The sequence below is a fragment of the Python bivittatus genome, unplaced genomic scaffold, assembly GCF_059951505.1.
Source record: "Python bivittatus isolate LINGU-HERP-01145 unplaced genomic scaffold, Pbiv_v1 ctg000610_np1212, whole genome shotgun sequence".
Taxonomy (NCBI): domain Eukaryota; kingdom Metazoa; phylum Chordata; class Lepidosauria; order Squamata; family Pythonidae; genus Python; species Python bivittatus.
In genome coordinates, this window is record NW_028277088.1 from 39,434,437 (window position 1) to 39,457,863 (window position 23,427).

General features: G+C 37.8%; 1 protein-coding gene across 4 annotated transcripts in view; it reads left to right on the plus strand.

Annotated features, from left to right (window-relative positions):
• The first annotated feature begins 3,814 nt into the window (after positions 1-3,814).
• RBMS3 (RNA binding motif single stranded interacting protein 3) overlaps positions 3,815-23,427 on the plus strand; it is a 609,805-nt gene continuing 590,192 nt past the window's right edge. The window contains exon 1 of one of the 4 annotated variants that reach the window (XM_088150839.1): positions 3,815-4,909. Coding sequence is in view for 3 of the 4 variants with exons in the window: in XM_088150837.1 (XP_088006963.1) it covers positions 4,835-4,909 (75 nt within the window). In the remaining variant the exon portion in view is untranslated. Of the gene's footprint in view, positions 4,910-5,122; positions 5,326-23,427 lie in introns of those variants that run through there. The other 3 variants (XM_088150837.1, XM_088150836.1, XM_088150838.1) reach the window with 3 other exon arrangements.

A 23,427-nucleotide genomic window follows, 5' to 3' on the forward strand; every position in this document is an offset into this window, starting at 1 on the left:
ATATTAGTTTTCCCTTAGCATAACCACATTTATGTAGGAAACAAGATCCTTTCTAAAGAGTCAGTAGAGGTGCTTTCCCTGGGGGTAAACGTCTCTATGGAGACAACTGCCTTAGATGTGTTGTGCCACAGACTTTACTGCCTAGATAGAAAAACTGAAATAAACAGCTGCAAGTTCTCTCACACATAATGAGAACAGCCTTTAATTGGGTTCTCTGCTTTCAGGTTCTGCTAATAAGGTAGAAGCCCCTGAAGTCACAGGAACTGAAGAGAGAATGTGGCTATTAACTGAATAAGGCCATGGCAAACTGATACAATTCAAGATCCCTTTGTTAAAACATTCACAACATAACATATAGAGGAGACAAATGACTTACTTTCTGTACCACTGTAATCTTAGATTCTAAACATCACAGGAAAGTCAGATTCCAGTCCAACAGGAAAGTAACGAAGAGCAAAGAATCCTATGCAAAAGGAAATCCCCTGGAAAGGACAAAATCTCAGCGATCTAAAACAGAACCTATTATTTAGAATTCCTTTCTGTATCTAACGACCCCTTATGTTCAGTACAGCTGCCCATTCTGAAGTTGTTTGAATGCCATTTCACAGGATGATGTGAAGCCTGGATCTGTCACGTGCCTATGAGTATCAATGTACCACCCACACCTCTCCCCTCCCTCACCTGATATTTTCTTTTAAATAATCTTATAATGAAAAATAACAGGAGATAAGCCTGCTACCAAGCACCAATCATCATCTATTTTTCCAACAAGGCCTCTAGACCCACATAGGCTGCAGAAGCATTCTTAGAAAATCAAATGATTTTGCCCCTTAATTCCCCACAATGGGAAAAACATCAGACCAATCATGTGTGGTTTTCAGGATTTTAAGGGCATTAAGTTGTGTTGGGTGAATTCAACCAACTGGATGTTTGAAACAAACTATGATTTAGTACAGTGTGTAACCCTAATTTTAAAAAAATGAAAGTACAATAAAACTCATTTAGAATCGAAGTGATGCGATTCTAGAGGCTGTACTGATGACACATTTTGCAGTAACTGAAGTATCTAGCTTGTTTCAAAGGGCAGTTCACACATCGAGTTCTCATCAATTGCTTGATTTCCAGCTACTGCTTTGTTCAGAAGTTCAGCTTGATTCAGTGGGACTTCTTTTTTCAGTAGGCATACTTAGGATTTACAGATTTCCTGTCAGAGTACCAAAATCTTAATGAAATAAGGGACACTATGCTTTTTTGGCATTAATAATATTTTAAAAGACTCAGTGACTACCATTTGTACTTGCAGCAAGCTGTACATGCTGATTGCATGGGCAATTGGATTCTCTGTTTCTGTTATACAATGAAGATAGAAAGATTCCTTGCTTCAGTTAATCCTACAAGAGTATGAGGTTTGCTTATCAATATTACACGCAGACCATGTGCCCACAAACCAAAACACAGCTGGCAGGTGTAATTTTAACCCAATCCAGCCTTTAGAAGTATCACCTTTTAAAAAAAGTTAATGTTTCACTTTGAAACAAGTTGCTTGAGCATATAGCAGTTTAGAACAATCCCAGTGGGATATTATATGGATTTGAATGAATACTTAAAAAAACAGTGTAGTATTGCTTTATTTTTTATCTACAATTCATTGTCAGCAAAGTTCAATGGAATATAAATGGATCTGTATGCACACTAGTTTTCTACAATGGCTTTTTTCTGAGGTATATTAGAAGACTGTAGTCACCCATAATATATAAACTACATGTGTTATTTTCTTGTGCTTGTTGGTATTTTAGGATTTTTCTGTAATAGTTTATTTTATTAGATGTTTAATGTGATTGTCCTCTTATGTACTGGAAAAGTAATGCGCACAACTCTTTATCTCCCACCTGTAGTTGACAAGGCCAGACATAAACTCTCCTCTCAAGAAAAGGCAATGGTTACAATGGTAGGGAATTCTGGGAATTGTAGTTTAACAATATAGTTTAACAGAGCTCTGTTGTAGTTTAACAGAGCTCTGTTGAAAACTATCTCTGATAATATAGGTGTATGAGGAAGGCACTGAAATACAAGCACTACATCTTTCTTGTTATTACTCAGAGTAAGGGCCTACTGATTTTCCATGGTATTTACCAGAAATATGGTTGAGAATGCATCTGATATTTCAGTCCAGGTCCAAAAAGTGGAGGATCTATCATATTATGAAAGATGAAGGATCAGCAACTTTCTGTTTAAGCTAGGCTCACATAAGTGTCTGCAGGCAGGACAAGTGAAGGCGATTATGTAATGAAATATGTACCACAGTATTATGGTACATGTTCTGTGTATGAATGTAAGGTGGACATCACAATAAATATTTTGTCAATGTGACAAAACTTCCCAATTCAGTGGGTACCTCTGAAGGGGCATAGTCCTTAATGTGCTTCTTCACTGAAGTAAATACCTGAATTTAATTACCCCAAGTAATAATTTAAACATTAGTAATTTAACTAACCCTAGTAATTGTTGGAAGACTACAGTCTAAACATCTAAATGCATTTGCTTAAAGGAGCACAGAACACCCCTAAACAAAGCAGCTGGATGAACTTACCACATGTTGAAGTAGAATAATGCAGATTACTATAAAAAGCTTTCCCCATGTGCGATAGTGAAAATGGCTCTATCATTTTGCCTGGCACCTCATTTTAAGCTGTAGTTCTCCTGCACAACAGACTTCAAGTCTCCTGCAAACCCCAACTCATTTTAAGGTTACAATTCTTTTCATCAGGAATATTTTTTATTAAGCCAGCATGATGTGTTTATAACTTGTTAGAGAAAATATGCTTAACATTGTAACACAGAATCAGTGTGATGTGATGGTTAAGATGATACACTGGAACTGGGAGAGATCCATGTTCAAGTCTTCACCCAACCAAAGATCTCACAAAGTGACTTTGGGACAGTCTTTGGCTGGATTTCCAAAGCATGCTACCCTGAAGTGTAGTGAACTAGTTTGTGAGTAGCTGGGCTCGCACAATATCCTTAACATAATTACCAAATAAACCAATTTTCTGGGTTTGGACTTTACATAGACACATAGAAAAACTAACCAGAGGCAAAACTAACCAAGCTTACACTGTGATGCATGTGCAGTTGTTAGATCTTTCTCACTGATCTTTGTATTGTGTGAAGTAGGGTGGTGCTACACTTTGGATGTGAATACAAAAAGGTGCTTCACAGTGCAGGGCGCATGAAGGTAGGACTGCCTGCAACTCCTTACAGTGCCTTTTCCCAGGACCATGCAGCCCCCCAAATTGCTGAGTTGCCTAGACCAACCTACTCCAGTCTGGTGCTGGAGGCCTGCTGGTGGAGAGCTGTGAGAATGACAGGCCCAACAGGGGCGGCAAAGGAGGATCCAACCACATCCTAAGTAAGGGATGTACAGCTCTCATCTAAATAAATGTACTTTCATTAAATATAAACTCTTCCCTAAACAGGAGATCTAATGATTTTTAATGACCATTATGAGAACCATCTTAAAAAGAAATATATTCATATTTTCAATATTTTTTTCCTCCGGGGCCATTTTTTTAAAATAGCGTTGTAGCATCTCCGCTCAAGATGTTTCTTGCATGAATTCAATTCCTTTTTGCAAAGAGGTCCCTTTGGAAGGGCTAGAAATAGTTGTTGTTTTCCTTCGCTTTTGAATTAAAACACACACACCACCCCAAACACCAAAGAGGCCGACCGGGTCCTTCCCTACGGTCTCTTTCAACAGTTTCCAAGGTCCAGCCGCTAATTGGGAAGGATCATCCCCAGTAGAGGAACTCGCGCGGCTTCTTTCCAATAAACGCTGTGAGTCGGGCCAGCGTCGGGTCGGAGTGGGAAGTGTTTTTAAAGAGGCAGCTCGGCTTTTTCCTGGCTCGACTTTCTGAAACGCCCGCGCTGCTGCTGGAGAGGCTAACTTTGGGAAGACTCGGCGAAGAAGGGGGAAGGCTGAGCCATGCGAGCGCCCAGCTCCCCCTCCATCGCGGCGGCTTTGGCGGCGGCAAAACCGTTCGGCTTTCTGTGATAGCCAGCAGAGGGAAGCGGGGTTTTCCTTGCAGCAGGGGCTGGAGCGCGCCTGGTTCTTTGGGTAGGAAATACTGCAGGCTTCTGGACTGCGTCTGCTTCTCGAGGGAGAGGCTGGCTGTTGTAGTTCCACCCACCGGCTGGAAGGAGGGGGTTTGAATGAAAGAGAAGAAAAGCCCCAACACCTCGGGCCCCTCCGTGAGGGCGACCGCGGCAGCTAGGCTGGGGCGAGCCAGGACGCGCTCCCCGCCCTCCCCGCCGTCCTTCCTCCCCCCTTTTCTTTTCTTTTCCGTTTTTTTAGAGCTCTCCCTTCCCACCCCCTCCTTTTCTCTTTTTAGTAAGGGGGTGGAGGGATCGTGAGAAACCGCGAGGAAGCCGATCTGAGGAGATCCGGACTTCCCCCGTCTTGCCGCTTTCTCCGAAAGGACTGCCCCCCCTCCCGGCTCACACCCCCCCTCTCCAGACCCTGGCAATTGACATTACTTAAGAGGAGGGGGGTCCCCTCCGGCGGGGGGAGGGCGGAGAAAAGCAAAGCAGAGCGAGACCTGTTTCCCCCCCTTTCGGTGTTTTGATTTTTTTTTTTAAATCTTATTTTTAATTTTTGCGGCGGTTGTCGCGGCTGGAACTAGCGAGCGTTTAGGAGGCAAAGAAGCCCGAGGGAGGAAAAAAGAAAGAAGCCACCTTGATTAGGACTGTCAGGAATAGTGGCTTCAGCCGAAGAAAGGCCTGGGGCACGACTCCCTGTCAACGAGTTCCCTGCATCCGAGATAAAGATTCCAGCTACATGGGCAAACGCTTGGAACAGCAGCCAATGTTCCCTCAGTACACATACTACTATCCCCATTATCTCCAAACCAAGGTATGTGGCGAGCTTCCTGGGGTTGTCCAGCAGTGCCGATCCCAGACCATTCGGCACTTGGGGGGAACGATGGATATAGTTGACTGGTGGAAATTGCAGGCATGCTGGTGCTCTCTCTGTGTGTGTGTCTCTCTCTCTTGTTTGAATTCTGTATCACGAAGGAGTATAACTAACAGCCATACAAGTCAGCCCAGAAGGAAAGAAGGGAGAAAGAAGGTTGGAATGGATTTCCAGGAGAGCGTGCCTTAAAAAGCAGAAGGAATGGGTTCTTTGGCCAAGCTCTTTGCTCAAAGGGGAGGAACTTCCATGTGCCTGAGGTGCACATCCATGCGCCCCTTCCTTGAATAAAATTGGAAATGGCAGTGCCCAGGTGGCACCCTGGCTGTGCCACGGGAGCAACCATCCATCAGCACCGGGTCAGTCAGGCAACTTGGCTGGCTAGGGAGCTTTGGAGTTGATGGGGTGGGGGGAGGAAACGTAACCGGTTCTCATGTTAGAGAAAGCATGGTGGATCCTCCCTGATTTAATCTGACACATATGTGGAAGCCAGCAGGGTCAGGGGAGGGCAAAGAGGTGACCTAATCTAATCCTTGGGAGGTGTGATGGGGGACACATGCCAAGGTGCTTGTTAATGTTCCATTAAATATTGATCTTGGGGTGATTGTACACTGTTATATTTGAAAGGTCTGGAAAAGCCTAGTACTTTTCGTTGGTGTAGGGAAACAAATTGCAACCCACATGGTTTCTTTTTTGTCTTACGGTGTGTATTGCTGTCTTGAAATGGGAAATTGGGCCTTAATCTGCCAGAAACACTGAGTATAATGCATAATAAATCAGTTAAAATGTGCGCTGAAAATATTTTTCTAATGGATGTTGCGCAGTTTGGATAACCCGGATTTCCTGATGAACTTTTCAAAATAAAGCTCCATCATCCTATTCCACCCACAAATCATTTGTTATTACAGCTTTTAAAACAAATATTCAAAGTTGGATCTCAGAAAAGTGGGCTGAAATGTTGTGGGTCTTTTTTCAAAAAGAAAACAAGCTCTCTTCGTTTTTGGTGACCCATCTGAAAGCCATGAAGTGAGATGCATGGTGGGCAGGGGGGTCGGATTGAACGAACGATACTTTTAGATCTGGGTGTGGCAGCTAAGTTCACTTTTTCACTTCAGAAATGACTTTTTCTTTGCTTACCTTCTCTTAATTCAAATGAACTGGTTGTGAAAAGCACCAATAATGTATATGTTTGACACTCAAGAGGACCCCAGCTTCTCTCTCAATAGTGATTTCTTCCTTTCTCTTCATTTCTAACCTGGGTACCATAATCTGTTTTATACACAGTGGTGTGCAAGGTATCTTGATGTGATATTAAACCTTTTAGGCATTTTGAACAGTTGTTTTCACAATTGGGGGGGTGTTTTTTCTTCTCAAGGTCGATTCAAATCACATTTTACCTCTGTGGCCGTTCAATATATATATTGCTGCTGCTTCTCTTTCAGTGGCAGCACCAGACAGCTGTATTATCTATAGCTTTAACTGTTTGAAGGAATGAAGATGAGACACACAGAATTCCTAAAAACTGGCACACCAAGATCATGAAGCAATTTAGGAAGATTTTTTTTTTCCTTTAAGGAACAATAGCTTCAAGTTTGGGATGAGGCACGTTGGACGTTGCATCCCTGTGACTCATGTAGTTTAAACAATGCTAGTCTTCCTTCCTTGGAGCTTCTGATTTTGACTTTGAAAACACGCTTTTGAGAAAACCTATTATTGTGAATGAACTTGAAATGGAAATAGCCTTTTGCATAAGGGTAATGCATACAATGGTAGAATTCTTTTAAAATATGCAAAATTGCATGAGGAGGAGAGATGGCTAAGGGTTTCGACTTTTTTCTTTTTGTAAATGTCCATTAACACAAGCAGGGCCTTTCCAAAGCCGAGATAATAATGTATATTAAATATTACCTTTATAGATGAGTTTTATTTTTACTGCAGTTGATTTAGATGTATTTAACTGTAAATGTATATATACATTGTTAGAATTGTTTAATATGGTTTAATATTAGAACTATAATCCAAAAATCTATAACCAAGTCATCAAGTTCTTCCTTCATATTTAATTATTTTTCTCTCTTACATGCTCATACACAAGACAACATCATGAATATGAAATAAACTTAACACATACATGTATATATCTACATCCACTGTTAAGCCAATTTAAAGTGGTATAGAAAAGCAGCACTTGGTTTTTTAAAGTTAATAGTTTCTGGATCTGGTTAACTTTTACAATTTCTTTTATCGGGCTAATGTTCTGGTCATCAAATAACTGTAAAGGCACTAATTTGTGCCCCAAATATGTACTAATGCATTACATAATTCCATATTTTTATAAGAAGCTTCACAAATAATATCATGGGGACACAACAAATAGAATCAGAGTGTGCACCAATATGAACTCCTGTTTGAAAATCAATAACATACTTCAGTGGCAAGGGAGTTAATAGAAATTACATAGATTTATTACAAATGTTAAAGTGCAACAGATGAATCATAGTATAATTTGTTTCATTGTTTTTATTCAATGTACACTTTCCTTTAAATTTTTCTTTTCTTCCAAGCAACTTTCATGGATCTTTTCTCTTTTGTTTTTAAAGTATGCCATTATGGGGTTTTGCTTTAGGATTTATTACAAAATAAACTTCTGGCTTTTAACTGTAGGCAGAAAAACTATATTATGTAATATAATTACATTTTACTCACTATTATATGATGGGTTGCCTGTAGTACAACCAAGATCTCATATAGAAATGAAATGAATGTGACTGAATTTTGTTTTAGAAATTAAAATATAAATATTAGTTTTGGATAAATGCACTCTAAACAGATACAGAAATTACATTTTTAAAGTTTCTGTTACCTCTTTACCTTTGAAATGCTAATGAAAATGTCAGTGTGATGTGAAACAGTCAGAATATGGTAAATTGAGATTGAAGTTTTATTAACTCTATGGCCAAATCCTTAGTATTGAGACTAGTTATCCCAAACGTGAACTGAATTTCAGTCAAATGCATTTTGTAGCCATTGTATAATAATACATTATATGACCTTAGATTGCAAAATTATATTTTAAAAGGACTGAATGGTCCCCATGCAAAAGGAGGATTGGTTACTACATGCTTTGAATTTGTGCTAGAAGTATAAAATTTAAAACTGATTTGTGGATTGTTAATTCAAAAAAATCAACATATTTCGTACTTGTGTTGCTAAACTCTAGCACTAAATAAATAAATAAGTAAATAAAATTATTACTGCTAATCACAAAAGGGATTATTTTTGGAACTTCTCTACCAGCTAATAAAAGAACTTACCTTTTCATATATAGGAAATGATTACATCAGAGGCCATTATTGAAACTAAATTAGTTTCTCAACTGGAAAACAATGTTTTTACCAATGAACCAAATCAGAGGTGATGCTTTAGTTTATAATTATTTATGAATACACGGGAAGTTTGATGCACAGTGGTGTTTAGGGAAGAATATTGCAGATTAACATATTTCTTCCATTATATGTGTAGCTAGTTGGCTTGAGTTTTTTGGACTGGCATAATTTGAATGTTGTCATAAGTCACATGGTGACTTGTTCTTTTCTGATTGGCCAAGTGAAACTTTGCAAAGATGGTGCATACAATGAAAATACTAAATCAGATGTTTAGTATTTTGGAAAGATTAAGATACTATTTAGTCTATTCAGCATGATAAGCATCATACATTATGCACATTAAGCAGAAAAGTTGACAAAATGTGTTTGAGATAAAAAAAATGAGTTGTTACAGAGAAATACAATATTACTATCTGCATTTGTACAACTGCATTTCAATATTGATTTTTTTACTATTATTTCCATTTGTTTATCCCAAAGTATTCTTATTTTAGAATAAGTGTTTTAATCCTGTTTGGTTATCTCCACATAGATATGATTTTGTATGAGAAAAATCAGAATAGGATTTACCCAGTAATGCTATTAAAACACCACTTTTTGCAGATTTGTGTTTTAAGGTTTTTGCTTTTTCACACATTTTTAGTTAAATCCATTGTCCAATGCATGTAATACAGTTGTCCTTGTGTGAAATACATGAACTCTTCCTGTGTGTATTAGTCTTAACCGCCCCCCCGCCCCCCCAATTCTGTTTGTCTGCTTTTCAGCTAGTCCTCCTAGTCAAATGCTCCTTTCTCAGTTTACTATATTTTTGCTGCTTTCAGCCATCTGGCCTTGCAGAATGCCTTGAGGAAGAGTTCCAGATAGCAAGATGCTTGAGAAGGCTTTTCTGACTAGTTATGTTCAGCTTGTGTTTTGTGCCTGGTGTGAAGTAAGGGTCAGGTGTAAGGACTATTTCATCAACCGCACACTGATTTCAGGCTGCATTTCAAACCATCTGCAGCTTGGATTGCTGCCAGGTCTCCAAAGTCTTGCTAGAGCTTAGAGTGCAGAAGTGGGGACAAATATGTGCAAATAGAGGAAAAGAAATACATTTATAGGAATGAAGTTGTATTTATTTAAGTCCTTGTTAGGGCTGATAAATTGTAATATTCTCCCTCTCCCTGACCCATCCATATCTTATGAGGCTCCCAGAATGGGGTCTTTTATTAAAATACAAGGATAACAATGGATTGACCTTTGATTGTAGTCAAGTATTTGGATTAATATCTATCCTGGGCACAGTGCCAGTTGTTTTGATATGGAATAGGAAAACCTGAGATGCTTTTCATTTAAAAACTGAGCAGTACAAACTTGTTATCTAATTTGTGCACATTCACTTTTTAAAACTTTATGTTGTTATTAAGGTCACAACACATTTAAATAAATGTGACTATAATGATGCTGCTTCTTTCAGTTTGTTATTTCGATACCATCTTCAGTTCATGAGGAGATGAAATTTTGGGTTTTTAAATGACTCCTTCCTTATCTGCCTGCCATAAGGATGTGTCTTATTAAACATACAAACAGTGCTGCATAAAAGATACATATGTACAAGTTTACCAGATCAGGCCTCGAGGTTTTAGGGATAAAGATCTTGCTACAGCAAATATTGAGTATTAATATTTATGATGTGCAGTACTGTACACATGGCATACCCTTAAAAGTTGGCAGCAGTATATTTTAATGTTCAAAAAGGTTCAGCCTTATTTTTCTTTTCTCCTACATTTTGTAATCAACTGAGAAGGCATGGTAAAATGTAATTTCTTTGAAATAGGAAGAGTAGCTCACAGGAAAAATAAAAAGTCAGATGAGGCCATTTTGGGTATTGCTGTAACTAACACTGGGTGCTATTAACTTTGCACTAGAGGGAAGTATTTTGGTTTTACTGTTATGATACTAAACTTTTTGGAGAGGAGGTGAAGTTGAGATGCACTCCTGTTCAAGGAGCAGGTAAATTCATCAAGGGAGCAGGCAAGCATACAGTAAAAACAGGTGACTAAAATCATAAACATTATTGAGCACTGTTTTATTTTACTTGTGGTCAGGGCCATAACCACTGTCTAGCTGCTCATTTCTGATTCCTTCTTTCAGTGGAAGACAATGGCCCATAGCTGTTTATCTAAGATGGGATTCCATTCAGACAAGTACAGTGAGGGCTTTTTTCTCTCTCTCTGCATGGCCCTTGTCAGGGGAGGGTCTTTTTATAATTTTCTACACTTAGTATATAATATGTTGGGAATTGAACCTGGAATCTTCTGCATGGAGAGTATGTGCCACAACAGGATGATGAAAAGGAAGCAATGAAGAAGCAGATTTGCAGGAAAACAAAAGCCCTTGCAGCAGATGCTTCCTGATATGTCACACCCACATCTGCGTTGGCTCACTATTCATTCATTCATTCATTCATTCATTCATTCATTCATTATTTATTTATTTATTTATTTATTTTCAAATTTGTATGCCGCCCATCTCCCCCAATGGGTGACTCTGGGCGGCTCACAATAATAAAAAAGAAGAAAAAACACAGGACTCTCCAGACATGGACATAATCTATAAATAGTTAAAAAACATATATTAAAAATGGCCTAAAAACCTCCTATAATTTGGCCCCAAAAAACCTGTAAGATGCTGGGGGGGGGGACAACCCCACACCCCACCAGCCATCTCCACAGGTGCGGGCCCCCTCTGGCCCCCAGGCCTTCTGGCAGAGCCAAGAATTATTTGTCATAATTATTATACAATTATTATAATTATTTGTCTTATCCCCAAGTCTTTGCAAACGGATAACCCATCTTTTGAATGGATTTTACTTATGCTTTTTTTTTGATGAAAACTTGGCTCTGGATGTAGGTTTTTTATGGGTGTGAAATATAGCAAACATTTTTTTCAAAATTTGTCCCAAGTGTTGCACCTTGGTTTTGTAAGAGTTTTCATAAGCCATAACTGTGCATGCTGAAGTACAGTAATAACAAATGCATGTGTGAAGGAGAATTTTTGTGATCTACACGTTTAGTAGCAAAAGGATAACAGACACAGAAGATAAGTTGTCATCTTGTGTTGTCATAATACCTAGTGTGCATTTGTTTGTGTGTGTGCATATGTGTGGGTGTGTGCATGGATATCAGAAGTATACAAACCTTGATAGAGCTGTTCCAACCCCAGTATGAACAATTCTGGGATGTTCTATAACTAGCCTGTATTCAGAATGTCCTGTTTCAGGATCAGAACATTACATTAAAGAAATTTTGTACAGCCCTAATGTATGTACGTATGTATGCATGTATGTGTCTGTATTATTACATATGCATTTTCATGTGCTTAGAGAGTGGTAAGAAAAAGGACATTAATTTTGTGCTTTCACACTGATATACCCACTATCGTGGAAGAAGGTTGAGAAGAACTCAATGAATTTGCAGAATATATTGGCAAAAAATCAGAACTCTGGGAGCACCTTTTCCGACTAGCAAATTTTATTAAAAGGCATAAGCTTTCGTGAGCTGCAGCTTACTTCATCAGATGCATAGAGTGGCTAGACTGATGTAGGATTTAAATTGGGTTGAGATGGAGAATTTAAATTATGCTTATTCGTATTTAGTCTCTGATCATCTATAATTTCCACACATACTATTATACAAGCTAGCCGTATCTGATCCTTTGTTTTTTTTCCCTTATGCAAAGAATATTGCATTCAGCTTGGTTAAAGTTCATTATTTTATTTTCAGACCATTTCTTTAACCTTTCTGGGTAAGTGGCTACACTAACAGGATTAAGAGAATGTTATGAGGAATCCCACAAAATGGCTGTCATGGTGAGGATAGCTAGTAACAAAAATTCTATTTGCCAGAAAAACTGGTGAATTTTCTCCCTATCTCATTTTTGAGGGTGGTTCCACCTGTCTGATTTATCTTTCTTTCTTGTTCTGGACAGATGGAAACACTTCTAAACAAAGCTGTACCCACCTACTGTTTTACTTGTTAAGGACCTCTGTGGTTGGTGTGTGACCTCTAGGCATTCTTGGAAATATAATTATGACCAAGGTTGGAGTTTTGCTTTAAGGATTGAAGTTTACTATTCTTTTAAAATTATGTAAAAAATCCAAATGAGGTAGGGAAATTATCAGGCACCAATAGAATTATTGTCACCCAATACGGGAACACTGACTATAATTTATCAAGGTAATTGTTTGTCTTTTTCCCTCCCTTAGTTGGCTCAAACATGGCTGAAGTTTCCCAGGCCCACAGCACAGCAAAGCTAGCAAAGATACTATATCATATACTAAGATTAAAACCACTTCAAACAGTTGATTACCTTCTGAAAGCATGAAGTCCTTTTTATCTGTCTTAAATTTAAACTTGGCACCTCTTTCTCTTAATCTTCCCATGGCGAAACTGAAACACTGAATGCTTCATACTAGGTGTGGCTATAAAACTCTTTGTCAGCTTCCTCAGCATGGACAAGAAATTTAGATAGCGAAGAGAAGTAAGAAGCTGTATATAGGAAGAAATAATGCATCTAGCAACAGAAAGGAAACTTGTTCAGTATATATATCAATATCAAGGAATCAGAAGCTCTTACTTCACCAGCTTCATCCCCAATTGAAATCATGGTTTGTCCATCTCATGCTTAATGCTAGGTTTCAGCATTTGTGCCCTGGAAGCTAATGTATCTTCCACATGTTAAACTTAGCTAATATATGTATAATAGTAGTCCTTGAGTTACAAAGGCAGTTGTGACTGGAATTTCTGTCACAAGCGATGCAGTCGCAAAGCGCGATGTCCATGACACATCGCTTAGCAACGGCAATCCCTGCAGTCCCTGTTGCTTTCGTTAACTGAGGATTGTGGGTCATTAAGCAAGCACCTGCTTGCAACTTCCTGCCAGCTTCCAACAACCAGAGTCAGTGGGGAAGCCAGCAGGAAGTTGCAAGTCCCAGGTTGCTTTCAAGCAGGCCATCTGGCAGGTAAGTGGCTGCTGCTGGGTGGGAGAGGAAGCAAGGGAGAGTGTGGGTGTCAGGGGAGGTGCGGCGTGAGCACGGCAGGCCTTGGGATGGCTGCTGCTGGGTGGGAGAGGGTGTGTGAGTGTCTGGGGAGGGTGGCATGAGTGCAGCAAGGCTCAGGGAGGGTGTGCAAGAGTGTGCGGGTGGCAGGGGAGGTGCAGCGCAAGCACAGCAAGGCTTGGGGCAGCTGCTGCCAGGTAGGGGAGGGTGCATGAGGGTGCGTGGGCAGCTGAGGAGGCATGGCCCAAGTGTAGTGATGCTTTGGGAGGGTGTGTGAGGGTGTCCAGTGAGGCATAGTGCGAGCACAGAGGGGCTGGAGGAGAGTTACCCAAGCAACTTGTGACCTTCCCTGCCAGCTTACCCATTGACTTTGCTTGTGGGAAGCCAGCAGGGAAGGTCTCAAATTGCGATCATGTGAATGCGATCAGATGACCATGAGGGTGCTGTGATAGCCAGAATTTAGAGGACTGGTTGTAGCCACCATTTGTTCAGCACTGTCGTAACTTCGAACAGTCACTGAACAAGTGGTCGTTAACCGAGGACTACCTGTATTTTTGTTATTTACATGTTTGTATACATTTCTTCTAAGTTGCTATTTAACTTGTTAAAAGAAGGCTGAATAAGAACCGCTGCATGCCCTATTTAATGAGTAACCATTGATCAGCATTCTTGAGTTCTCAGACTAATGGGGATTCTTCAATAGTTTTGCTGTCCAAATCACACTAAAGTAGGTTGCTGATCAGAATGTCATGGGATACTTTGTCATATGCTTTGCTGAAATCATGATGTATTATGTCCATTGTATTCTCACAATTTACTAAGGAAACTATTTGATGGGGGGAAAAATAAGGGTAGTCTAGTAGGGCTTGATAAATCCATCCTGATTGCCAGTACTCATTGTATAGTTTTCAAGAGGAAAAGAACGGAAGGGACAAAAGTCAGCCTGAAGACATTTACCCAAAACAAATATATATATATAGGAGAAGTAAAAAAGTGAGAAGAAAACAAGACAGTGAATAGATGGATAGCTTGGAATTATGGAGTTGGTTTCTGGAAGGCTAAAGCTCTTTGTTTTCGTTTTTTGAAAACTTGGAGAAGAGATGAAGTGCTAGAGGACTGGAAGGGGACAGTCCCTACTTGAAAGGCAGAAAAGGAGGTTTTGAGAAAGTACAGAGCCGTTCATAGGACATGAACTTCTTTTCTCTTTAGCTTTTACTGACATGGAATTCTACTTACAATTGCTGTGAGCTTACTAAATCTTGAAGTCCAAGGTGCACATTTGGCTACGCTTTGAATATATCTATATCTCTCTAGGACTGTAGCATTGCAAAATTACTTTCTTCCATGTTTCTTTCATATTGGCCAGATTCAAACCAAGGATAGCCGATCTCATTGTACTTTCCTCTACCCTTTGATGGAGAAAGTACTTAGGAAAGCAAGCCAGGAATTTCCTGGAGAGACCATGCTTCATAGAGTTTATTTCCCAACAGATGTTGGGGTAATTAAAACACTCAATCACTACAATTTCATGCTTCCTTGAAAATTATGCAATTTGATTTTGGAAAGCATCATACACTTTTTCTTGATTGGGTGTTAGTAATAGACACCAACCTCAGTGGTGATTTTCCTTTTTTTTCCTATTCATTTTAACCTAGATGCTCCTAATTGTGCCATTTTAATTGCTATGAATTTCTGAATAGGGTGTGGGTTCATTAGGCCATAGTGTGGCTTGTTTGTTCATGGTTTAGTGTATTATGAAAACTTAGTCATTTAGTTTGTAAGTCATAATTAATGATTTAATATGAAATCTGAGCCTGGCCAATTTTGACTTAATCAAGAAACCATAGACACTATAATAAGTTGGGTGGTGTTTTTTTTTTTTTAGAATTTTGGTTTATTGTGATTGAATAAAGATATTGGTATATATTGGCTTTGCCTAGTGCAAATGTGGGTGTGAAAGAACTAAGAAGCCTTTCATGACTTGCTAAACATTGTGTCTGAGCATACTTTTTGCTCTATTAAAATGTCAGAATGCTAAGGAAAAACCCTGGCTTTACTCTGTCTCAAGAATATTGGCTTGGATTTATGTTAAAAGAAATATGACTAACAGGTCCTCTGGTTCACTTTTTTTCTGGCAGGAGGGACCAAGCAAGGGGAAGCTACATAGCACATATAATTGTTTGATCATAATCTTTAGAATTTTAGCTACTGTGATGTCCAAATGTGCCTAATTAGTGCCTCAGCTAATTAACTTGCTAGAAATTCAACTGAGCATTCTAGCTTCACATAGTTTTTGACACAGAAAGACTCTGCACTAGAGGATTACAAATAAAGAGCAGAATGTTGGTCCAAAGCAAGTTAGAAGATCATTACAAGTTTTTCTTTGTAAGGAAATTCTATTAAACATGTCTCTATTCTGTTTATTTATTTATTTTTTGTTAGAGCTCTTGCTAAATCTGAAAATGAATGAATAAATGAATGTTCTTTGGTGAGTAACAACAACAACAAAGAAGTACTGTAAGGTCAAAAATCTGTCAACAGCAAGCAGGTATATTACTGCTGTGAGTATATTATTGCAAACCCGTACAACTTGTGCTTCGTCAATGTGAGCTCTGCTCATAAGCTATGTGACTAGCAGGCATTCAAATAAACTTTCAATTTTGCTGCTTAGATTTGCAAAAAACAGAGTTTTTGACAGGTCACAATACATGGTTATGGGCAGTGGTTATTTTACTAACCTACGTAGTATGTAGACTTTCAGTTGTTGTACTGAACTGAGTAAGCTATTACAAAGTGTCTTCTCTTGGATTCAGGGTAAGTATACCTTCATTCAGAGTGTTCTAATCCATCTGAGCTCCATGTGAGAAAAGTGTTTGTGGATGATTTTGTTATGTAAGAATGATTAGAAGACAGTTGGATCATGCGTGCTGTAGTTTCACAGGTTTCCTGAAATGCAAAATTTGGATTTAATTTAAAATAACTTTAAATTTACCACCAACTTATTTAAATGTTGCAGCTGCTGAACTGCCATCTTATCCATTTATCATGAGAATGTGTCTTTTACACTTGTAAAATGAGCAGAATTATTCATATTTTTAGTAGGGCGGAATGATTCTTCCATGAGATTTTATCTGTGTTTCTTTATGGCGAGCATTGATTCTTATGTTGCTACATAGGGAAATGACTTCATTTCAGTATGATTAAAATTTATATAACAAGCCAGTTGTTGAATTTCTCTTTCCATTGGAACAGAATCAAACATTGCTTTGTTCATAGCTCATACTTTTCTAAACTGGCATCTTTAAAATAAACCATTGTGATTCTAAGCTGCATGTACAAGTGAATATATCATGTGAGTGTGTGTTATGAACATTTTTCCATGGATGCTTTTCAGGGGCATTTTCTATAGCTATTAGATGAACTAAAGACATATAACATTTCTAATTAATTGAAATAAAGTAATCTTACTAGAATTCAAATGGAGAACCAACATATACTTCAGCAGTGTTTGAACTGGAAAAAATGGTCGGCTTTGCCAGAATAATTTCATGTATTGCAATATCCCTAAGCGCCTACATATTGGTATTAAACTTATTTTAGCATAGGAATGATAAACATCAGAAGGTGAATATATGTAAAATTTTTACTGGGGAGGGTTTTTTTGTTTTTTGTTTTGGTGGGACAGGTTGATCATAATTTTTTCCACATTATGCTTTAGCTGAAATTTCCATTCTCATGTTTCCTAAGCATCATGACATGAGAAATTATAACCCACTTGAAACTTTTCATTGTAGTGCTATTGCATTCTCTGCTTTTATGATTAAAAATATGATTAGTTGTCTTAAACCTTAAGGTCAGGGCAGACTGTAAATCTAAAACAACTAGTTAGAACAAAAGATTTCATGGTTCAGCATGTTCTCAACAGAAAGAATGAGGAGCATTTTCTAGTGATGATGCCAAGGATTTTCTAACAAGACGCAAATTTTGCTGTTCATTTGATAGATTTTCTTTGCTCCTGAGTCCTAAAATAATTGAATCCTCTCTCTTTGGGGAACTTAAGATAGGCGTGTGCGGTATGAACCTTTGAGTATCCTGCTTGGTTGTCAGGGTTAAGACAGGCCTGACAAGATGCCAGTTGGAGTCCCAACTCATACTTCTGGGCTCTTTACACCTCCCCCCTCCCCATTTTCATCTTTCTCCTGGTACAGTTTCTGTTTTATATCTTTTTTCCCCATTATAACTTTCATTTGACCTTTTTCTCCCTTTCCCTTCCCCTACATAGGGAGTCTGGCACTAGAAACTAGAGTCTTCAGAGCATCTCTGGAAAAGGGATGCAGGACAGGGTCTCTACTTCCTTGTTTTACAAAAAAATGTTTCAAACTGAACTTGGGAGTCCCCTCTGGTGTGCAGTCGACACATGACAGATGCTCCAGCACTGCAGCATCTTTGGCCTTGAAAACTTTATTCTTTTTATACTGGATATGGAAGTCATATAGTAAATTTACAGATTTTACAAAATTTACTGTTTTTTTCCCGTCCCTCCATGGGTCAGCTTTTACTTCAAGGCTCAGTGCCAAATGAGCTAGTTTCTCTTTGAATTGATTTTACTATGCTTTTTGTCCTGACAACTAGAAGGTTGAAGCTGCACGGCTTGTGTTGCTGATGGTGTTTTAAATCACATGAAGAATAATTTTAAGCATATTTACTCCAAAATAAATCCCACTGAATTCAGTGGCATCTGATAAGTGTGTTCAGGACTGCAGCCTCTGTGAGGCTAACTTGCCACAAGCTGTGCTATTGAACTGAGAATCTTCATCTCTGATGCTTAAATATGTTCTAATTTTCTTTCTCCATGTAAACATACCCAGTTTAAATGTTGTCTGCAAATTTGCTGTCTGGTTGCTAAAGACTGAAAATTAGTCCTGGAATCTTTGCACATTAAGGAACCAAGTTATTTTCACAAATGCGCCTTATATTGATTTGTGATTTCACTTTATTTATTTGTTTGTGACTTTTAAAAGCTGTTGTCCTTGAACTTGCTTTACAGGACAGGAAGAATCTTTAAATACGGCAGTCAGATCTATTTCTATGCAGAAGTAAGGTCTACTCAATCCTGTGGGGCTTACTCTTAAGTATGCATTAGAAAATTGACATTTTATTTCTTTTTCCTTTTAATTGGGGTAAAAATTGAAATTTAATGCTACAGTCTGTATTTCAATAATGTCTGTACTGCTTTTGATTTCAGAAAATGCATGTGGATGATTTTAAGATTTTTGGAAATGACCTTTTTTGTTTTTAAAGAAAACTTATTCAGAGAGAGTAAGTATTAGAGGAAGCAGATATGAATTAACTTCTTATTTTATAATAGAGTGGCCTTTTTTCAGTTTTCACTTTCTACAACTTTGTGTCCTCCAGTAATTTTAGGCCTATAAATTCTGACCATTGAACATACTGACTGGGGCTGATGGGCGTTGTAACTCTGGATGGGAAAGGCTGAAATACATCTTTTGATTTATCATGAAAGATGTGTTTGCTGTGTTTTGGTTTCTTATTTCATCTCTGAACAAATGATGAAATATTAAAAATGATATAAAGGAAGGAAAGAGCTGGAGTTCTTCTAATATATGTCAACGGTTCAGGAGGATGATTTCATATTTAATGAAGACTAATGCACACATTAAACTACAAATAGGAATGTTAGTGAGGATGTCTTGGGGAATTCCACATGTGGGGATAGATTAGCATGCATTTTTTATAAACCTGTTTGTGTTTTCTTAAGTTGTAATTGAAAAGAGTAGAGAGTGGGGTAGTAAAAAAAAAAAAAGGTATTCAGATTCTTGCTCATCTGGGAAGTTCTTTGCTATTTAAAGCTTTTGTGTTTAAATTATGAGACATAGCCGTTGTCTAAAATGTATATAATATAGTCTTTCCTAGTTAGGTGGCCTCCAAAAATATTTAGGCTACAACTCCCATTATTTCCAGCCCACAAAGGCCACGTTGGCTAAAAATTCTGGGTGCTGATATTGCAGCACAAGTGAAGTATCAATTTCAAGAAGTCTGGTGTATATTAAATGTAATAATTACTTTTCTTTTGACTAAAACAGGTAGGTGTTTTGGAATTATATTTAATTGTGATTGGCCATTCTGGATGAAGACATCAGGGAGAGGCTACTGGGAGCAGATGTTAATCAGAAATAGCTCTCAGATAATATCCAGGAGTAAATAGGAGTGATATTTACTGCTAAAACTTAGCAGGGATATTCAGGAGGGCTGTTTTTGTTTTTTGTTTTAATTTTTAAAAAGCTCAATACACATATTACATTACCAGGATCTTTTGTTGAGTGATATCTCAGTGCTTCCTGAAACGGCTGAGTGTTCATGAAATGGTTTTAAAAAAGTGCTTGGGAAGATTCTGTCATTCAGGAGACTTGCTGTAAGTTTGTTGGACTAGTTAAAAAAAGAAAGAAGAGATGCCTCAACCATTTCATAAACTTCAGAACGTAAGGTATCCATCTCATGTAATCTGTAGGATTTTGCAACTTCATATTCTTCAGAAATACTAAGGTGATTATGGGCTTTCTCACTTGCATTGCTAGTCATGTATATGAATCATTGCTTAACTACCACAGGCAAAAATACATTTCATCAGACTGCAACACAAACAGTAGTTTTCAGTGTGATCAGGATTCCTGTGGTCATCTGCAAGTCCTTAAGTCTTGGGACATGAAGGGAATTCTGGGCATCTAAATACTCAGTGTTAACTTAAATTGATATGTGCAGTTATGTAGCTTGTACAATGGGATATAGAGTGTGTAAGAATCCATATGGATAAGCTGATTTATAGAAAATTTAATCTCTTCGCCTTAATTTTTGCTCTAATAAGTAATTTTTGTTTATATCCAGTGCACCTGAATCCAAGAGAACGTAAGAATTTTATCAGGATGAAAGTTTGTGAAAAGTTTGTATTCATTTACTGGGTATCATTTTAGCTGTACAGTTTGTGAGGTACAATACTATAAAGGAAAGGACAGTTACCTACAGTGATGCTTAAAACTTCGTGAATTTTCAATAGTTGCAGTTACTGCCCAAGGGAGGCACACCTGTTACTGAAACCAAAGGTTCACATACTTTTTGCCACACACAAATATGTAGCTTTGGATCATTTTCCTCAATAAATAAATGTTTAACTAAAAAAATAAATATTTAAATAAATCAAAACCAAGTATAATATTTTTGACTAATTTGTTTAATTGGGTTCTCTTTATCTAGTTTTAGGAATGTATGTAGGACATATCATGTTTTAGGTCATATTTATGCAAGAAGTATTGAAAATTCAAAAGGGTTCACAAACTTTTAAGCACCATTGTATATAATTTAAACAGGTTTTGAACCTAAATATCTCTGAATCAAATCCAAGTTTGGTCATTAGCTTTTAGTTGAGGTCTTTTTTCACACTTGACATATCTTTTTCTGTTTCATTTTTGTTAAAGTAATACCATTTTCCTGATAAAGTTTTAGAATAATATAAAATGCTTTCCATTTTACTAGCAAAAGCTGGGCTTAAGCCAATGAAAAGTTTTGGAATTTACAGGGCTATGTGGTATTCGATGTGTTAGTTTTGACTTAGGAGCAAACTGCATATATGTTAAATATATACTTTCCCCTAGAGTGCAAATTTTTAATCTCCTAATTAGAAATAATTCACCTGATTGAACAAAGTAACCCACATTATAGGCTGGTTTCTGAAACAGCTCAACTAGCAGTTGAAACTAATAAAAGAGGTGTGCAAAGGTTCAGAAAGTTGTATGTACATGGAGCCCCTCTCATGCAACAATTTGTTCCCATTTTGTTAATCTCTTGTGTCAGAATAAACAAGATGTTAAGGTGGCACTTAATCTTTTTTTTTGTTTTTTTGGTGGAACAAGGCCAGCACTTGTGTGGCAAAATGATGAAGAATGAGTGATGTTATAGCATGCTTGTGGGCACAGCAAGAGTTTTCTGGGCAATTTAAGGGGGCAGGTGTTTTTTTGTTTTGTTTTGTTTTTTTAAAAGAATGCATTAAATCTGTACTTTAAGGCTTCCACTATTTTTGTGTGCTTTTAACTTCTAAATCGTGTGGAACTGCACTGTTGTTAACTGAGTTTGAAATTTGGCAACTGGTGTGAACTGCAACTGGATGCTACAAAAAAGTAGTTGTGGATGTTGTGTGGCCTACCCTGTCTTTAACTTACCTTATTTAAGGGAAATGACCCAGAGGGTACCCACTTCCACTTCTCCAGATAGTGGGGAAAAAAATCATCCACTTAACATTTTAATGCAAACTATACAGTTCATACTTGCCAAATCTATATACAAACTGGGTCATAATTATACATTAAAATGTTTGTTTTTATGAAATTGGGTGACAGCATTATATAAAAATATTTTTTTGCTAGGATTGAATGCATTGACAATGCATTGAATTAGGAAAATTAACTTCTGAAGAATATTAGGAAACATACTTACAAAATTAAATGTATTTGGAATAGGGGTAGACAGTTTTCATCTTTACAAGGGCTTTACCAGGCTTTATGTAATATATCAAGGGTTGTACTCCAAAAGTGAGTAGAGCCAGGACTTGATATTTGGGGGGCAGGGAAATTTGGATTAAAGCAACATTTTTATCTCCTGAACCTCCCAATCCTCCAGTTAAAAAAAAAAAAAAAGGGCTTACATTTTTTGCTCCGAGCAATCTGGAAGGCTCCAAGGGCCATAGCAGATTAGATTAGACTAAGGTAAATTAGTGGCAACTCTCACATCTTTTTGGAAAACAGCCAAGACAGAATTGTTCTGCAGAGCCCTTTCAAACTGCCCAGTACTGAGTTGGTACTATCAGAAGTGTGTTATGGTTATTGTTCTTACATGATTTTAATTCTTGCTTTTGGATTATGTTCACATTTTAATTGTTTCTGCTTTTAATGTTTTTATGAATGTAAACTTCCATAAGTCAAATGATTTTGCTGGTATATAATTGAAAAAGAGAGAGAAGGGTAGACGTAGGATGGGATGCTGGCAGACTATGTGGCCTACAGCCTGTACAGTTGGAATCCTTTATTCATGAAAATACATGAAACAAACTTGAGGAGAACATGAATTTGAGATTTAGGAAAATGAGAAATTAAGAAAAATTAAATATACATTCACCTAGCTCTAGACCAGAGTTGGGAAGAGTATAAGATAAGCTCCAATCCCCTGTATATTAATGCTTTTGCCTTCCTTGAGTTTGAGACACAGAACATCAGAACAAAACAAAACACCTGGTACTTGCTCTGTTTTGCCAGAAAATGGATAGAGCAGCTATGGTATATCCTTTCTAATTGTGTGTAGTCATTTTAGGAAAGCAGTCCCTAGTGAAATGAGTGCTCATCTTAGAGCTGGAGCATCCTTCTTTTACACATTTGCTGTTTACTCCAAGGTTACAGTTCCATACACAGCTACTGGGGAATAAGTCTTATGGAATCCAGTGGTTTAGTTCACACTATCATTGGTTTGGTTTGGCTTACTGCAATCTCTGAGCTGACCTGGCTACTATGTTTTCTTAACTGTGATTTAGAGTATAATATCACATGGTGTATTCAACATGGTCTGTTCAAATATTGCTAAAAGTGAACTGTGGGTTAGCATGATATGAACCCAGCCAGTGGGACATATTTGTGAGTAAATACATACATATCTGGGTTGTAAGAAAAGTAGATACATGGTACAGGCATAGAGATACTATATCAGGGTTGCAAAACTCCAGGTGGCCCCTAGATGATAGCAAAGATACTAAATTCCAGTTTAGCATTTTGCTGCCACCCACTGGTCATCTGCAGTTTTGTAGCCCAGTTATGTTCATCCTAACATGCAGAGCAATGTCTTCCTCTTGGAGGATATTATGAGGAGATGTTGAAAAGATACAAAATTCATAACCCAAAGATATTTTTTCTCTATTAGGAACTGCTGCTCACTTGAAAAAACTGTTAGAACTGTCCAAGATTGCACCATTTGCATTGAAATAT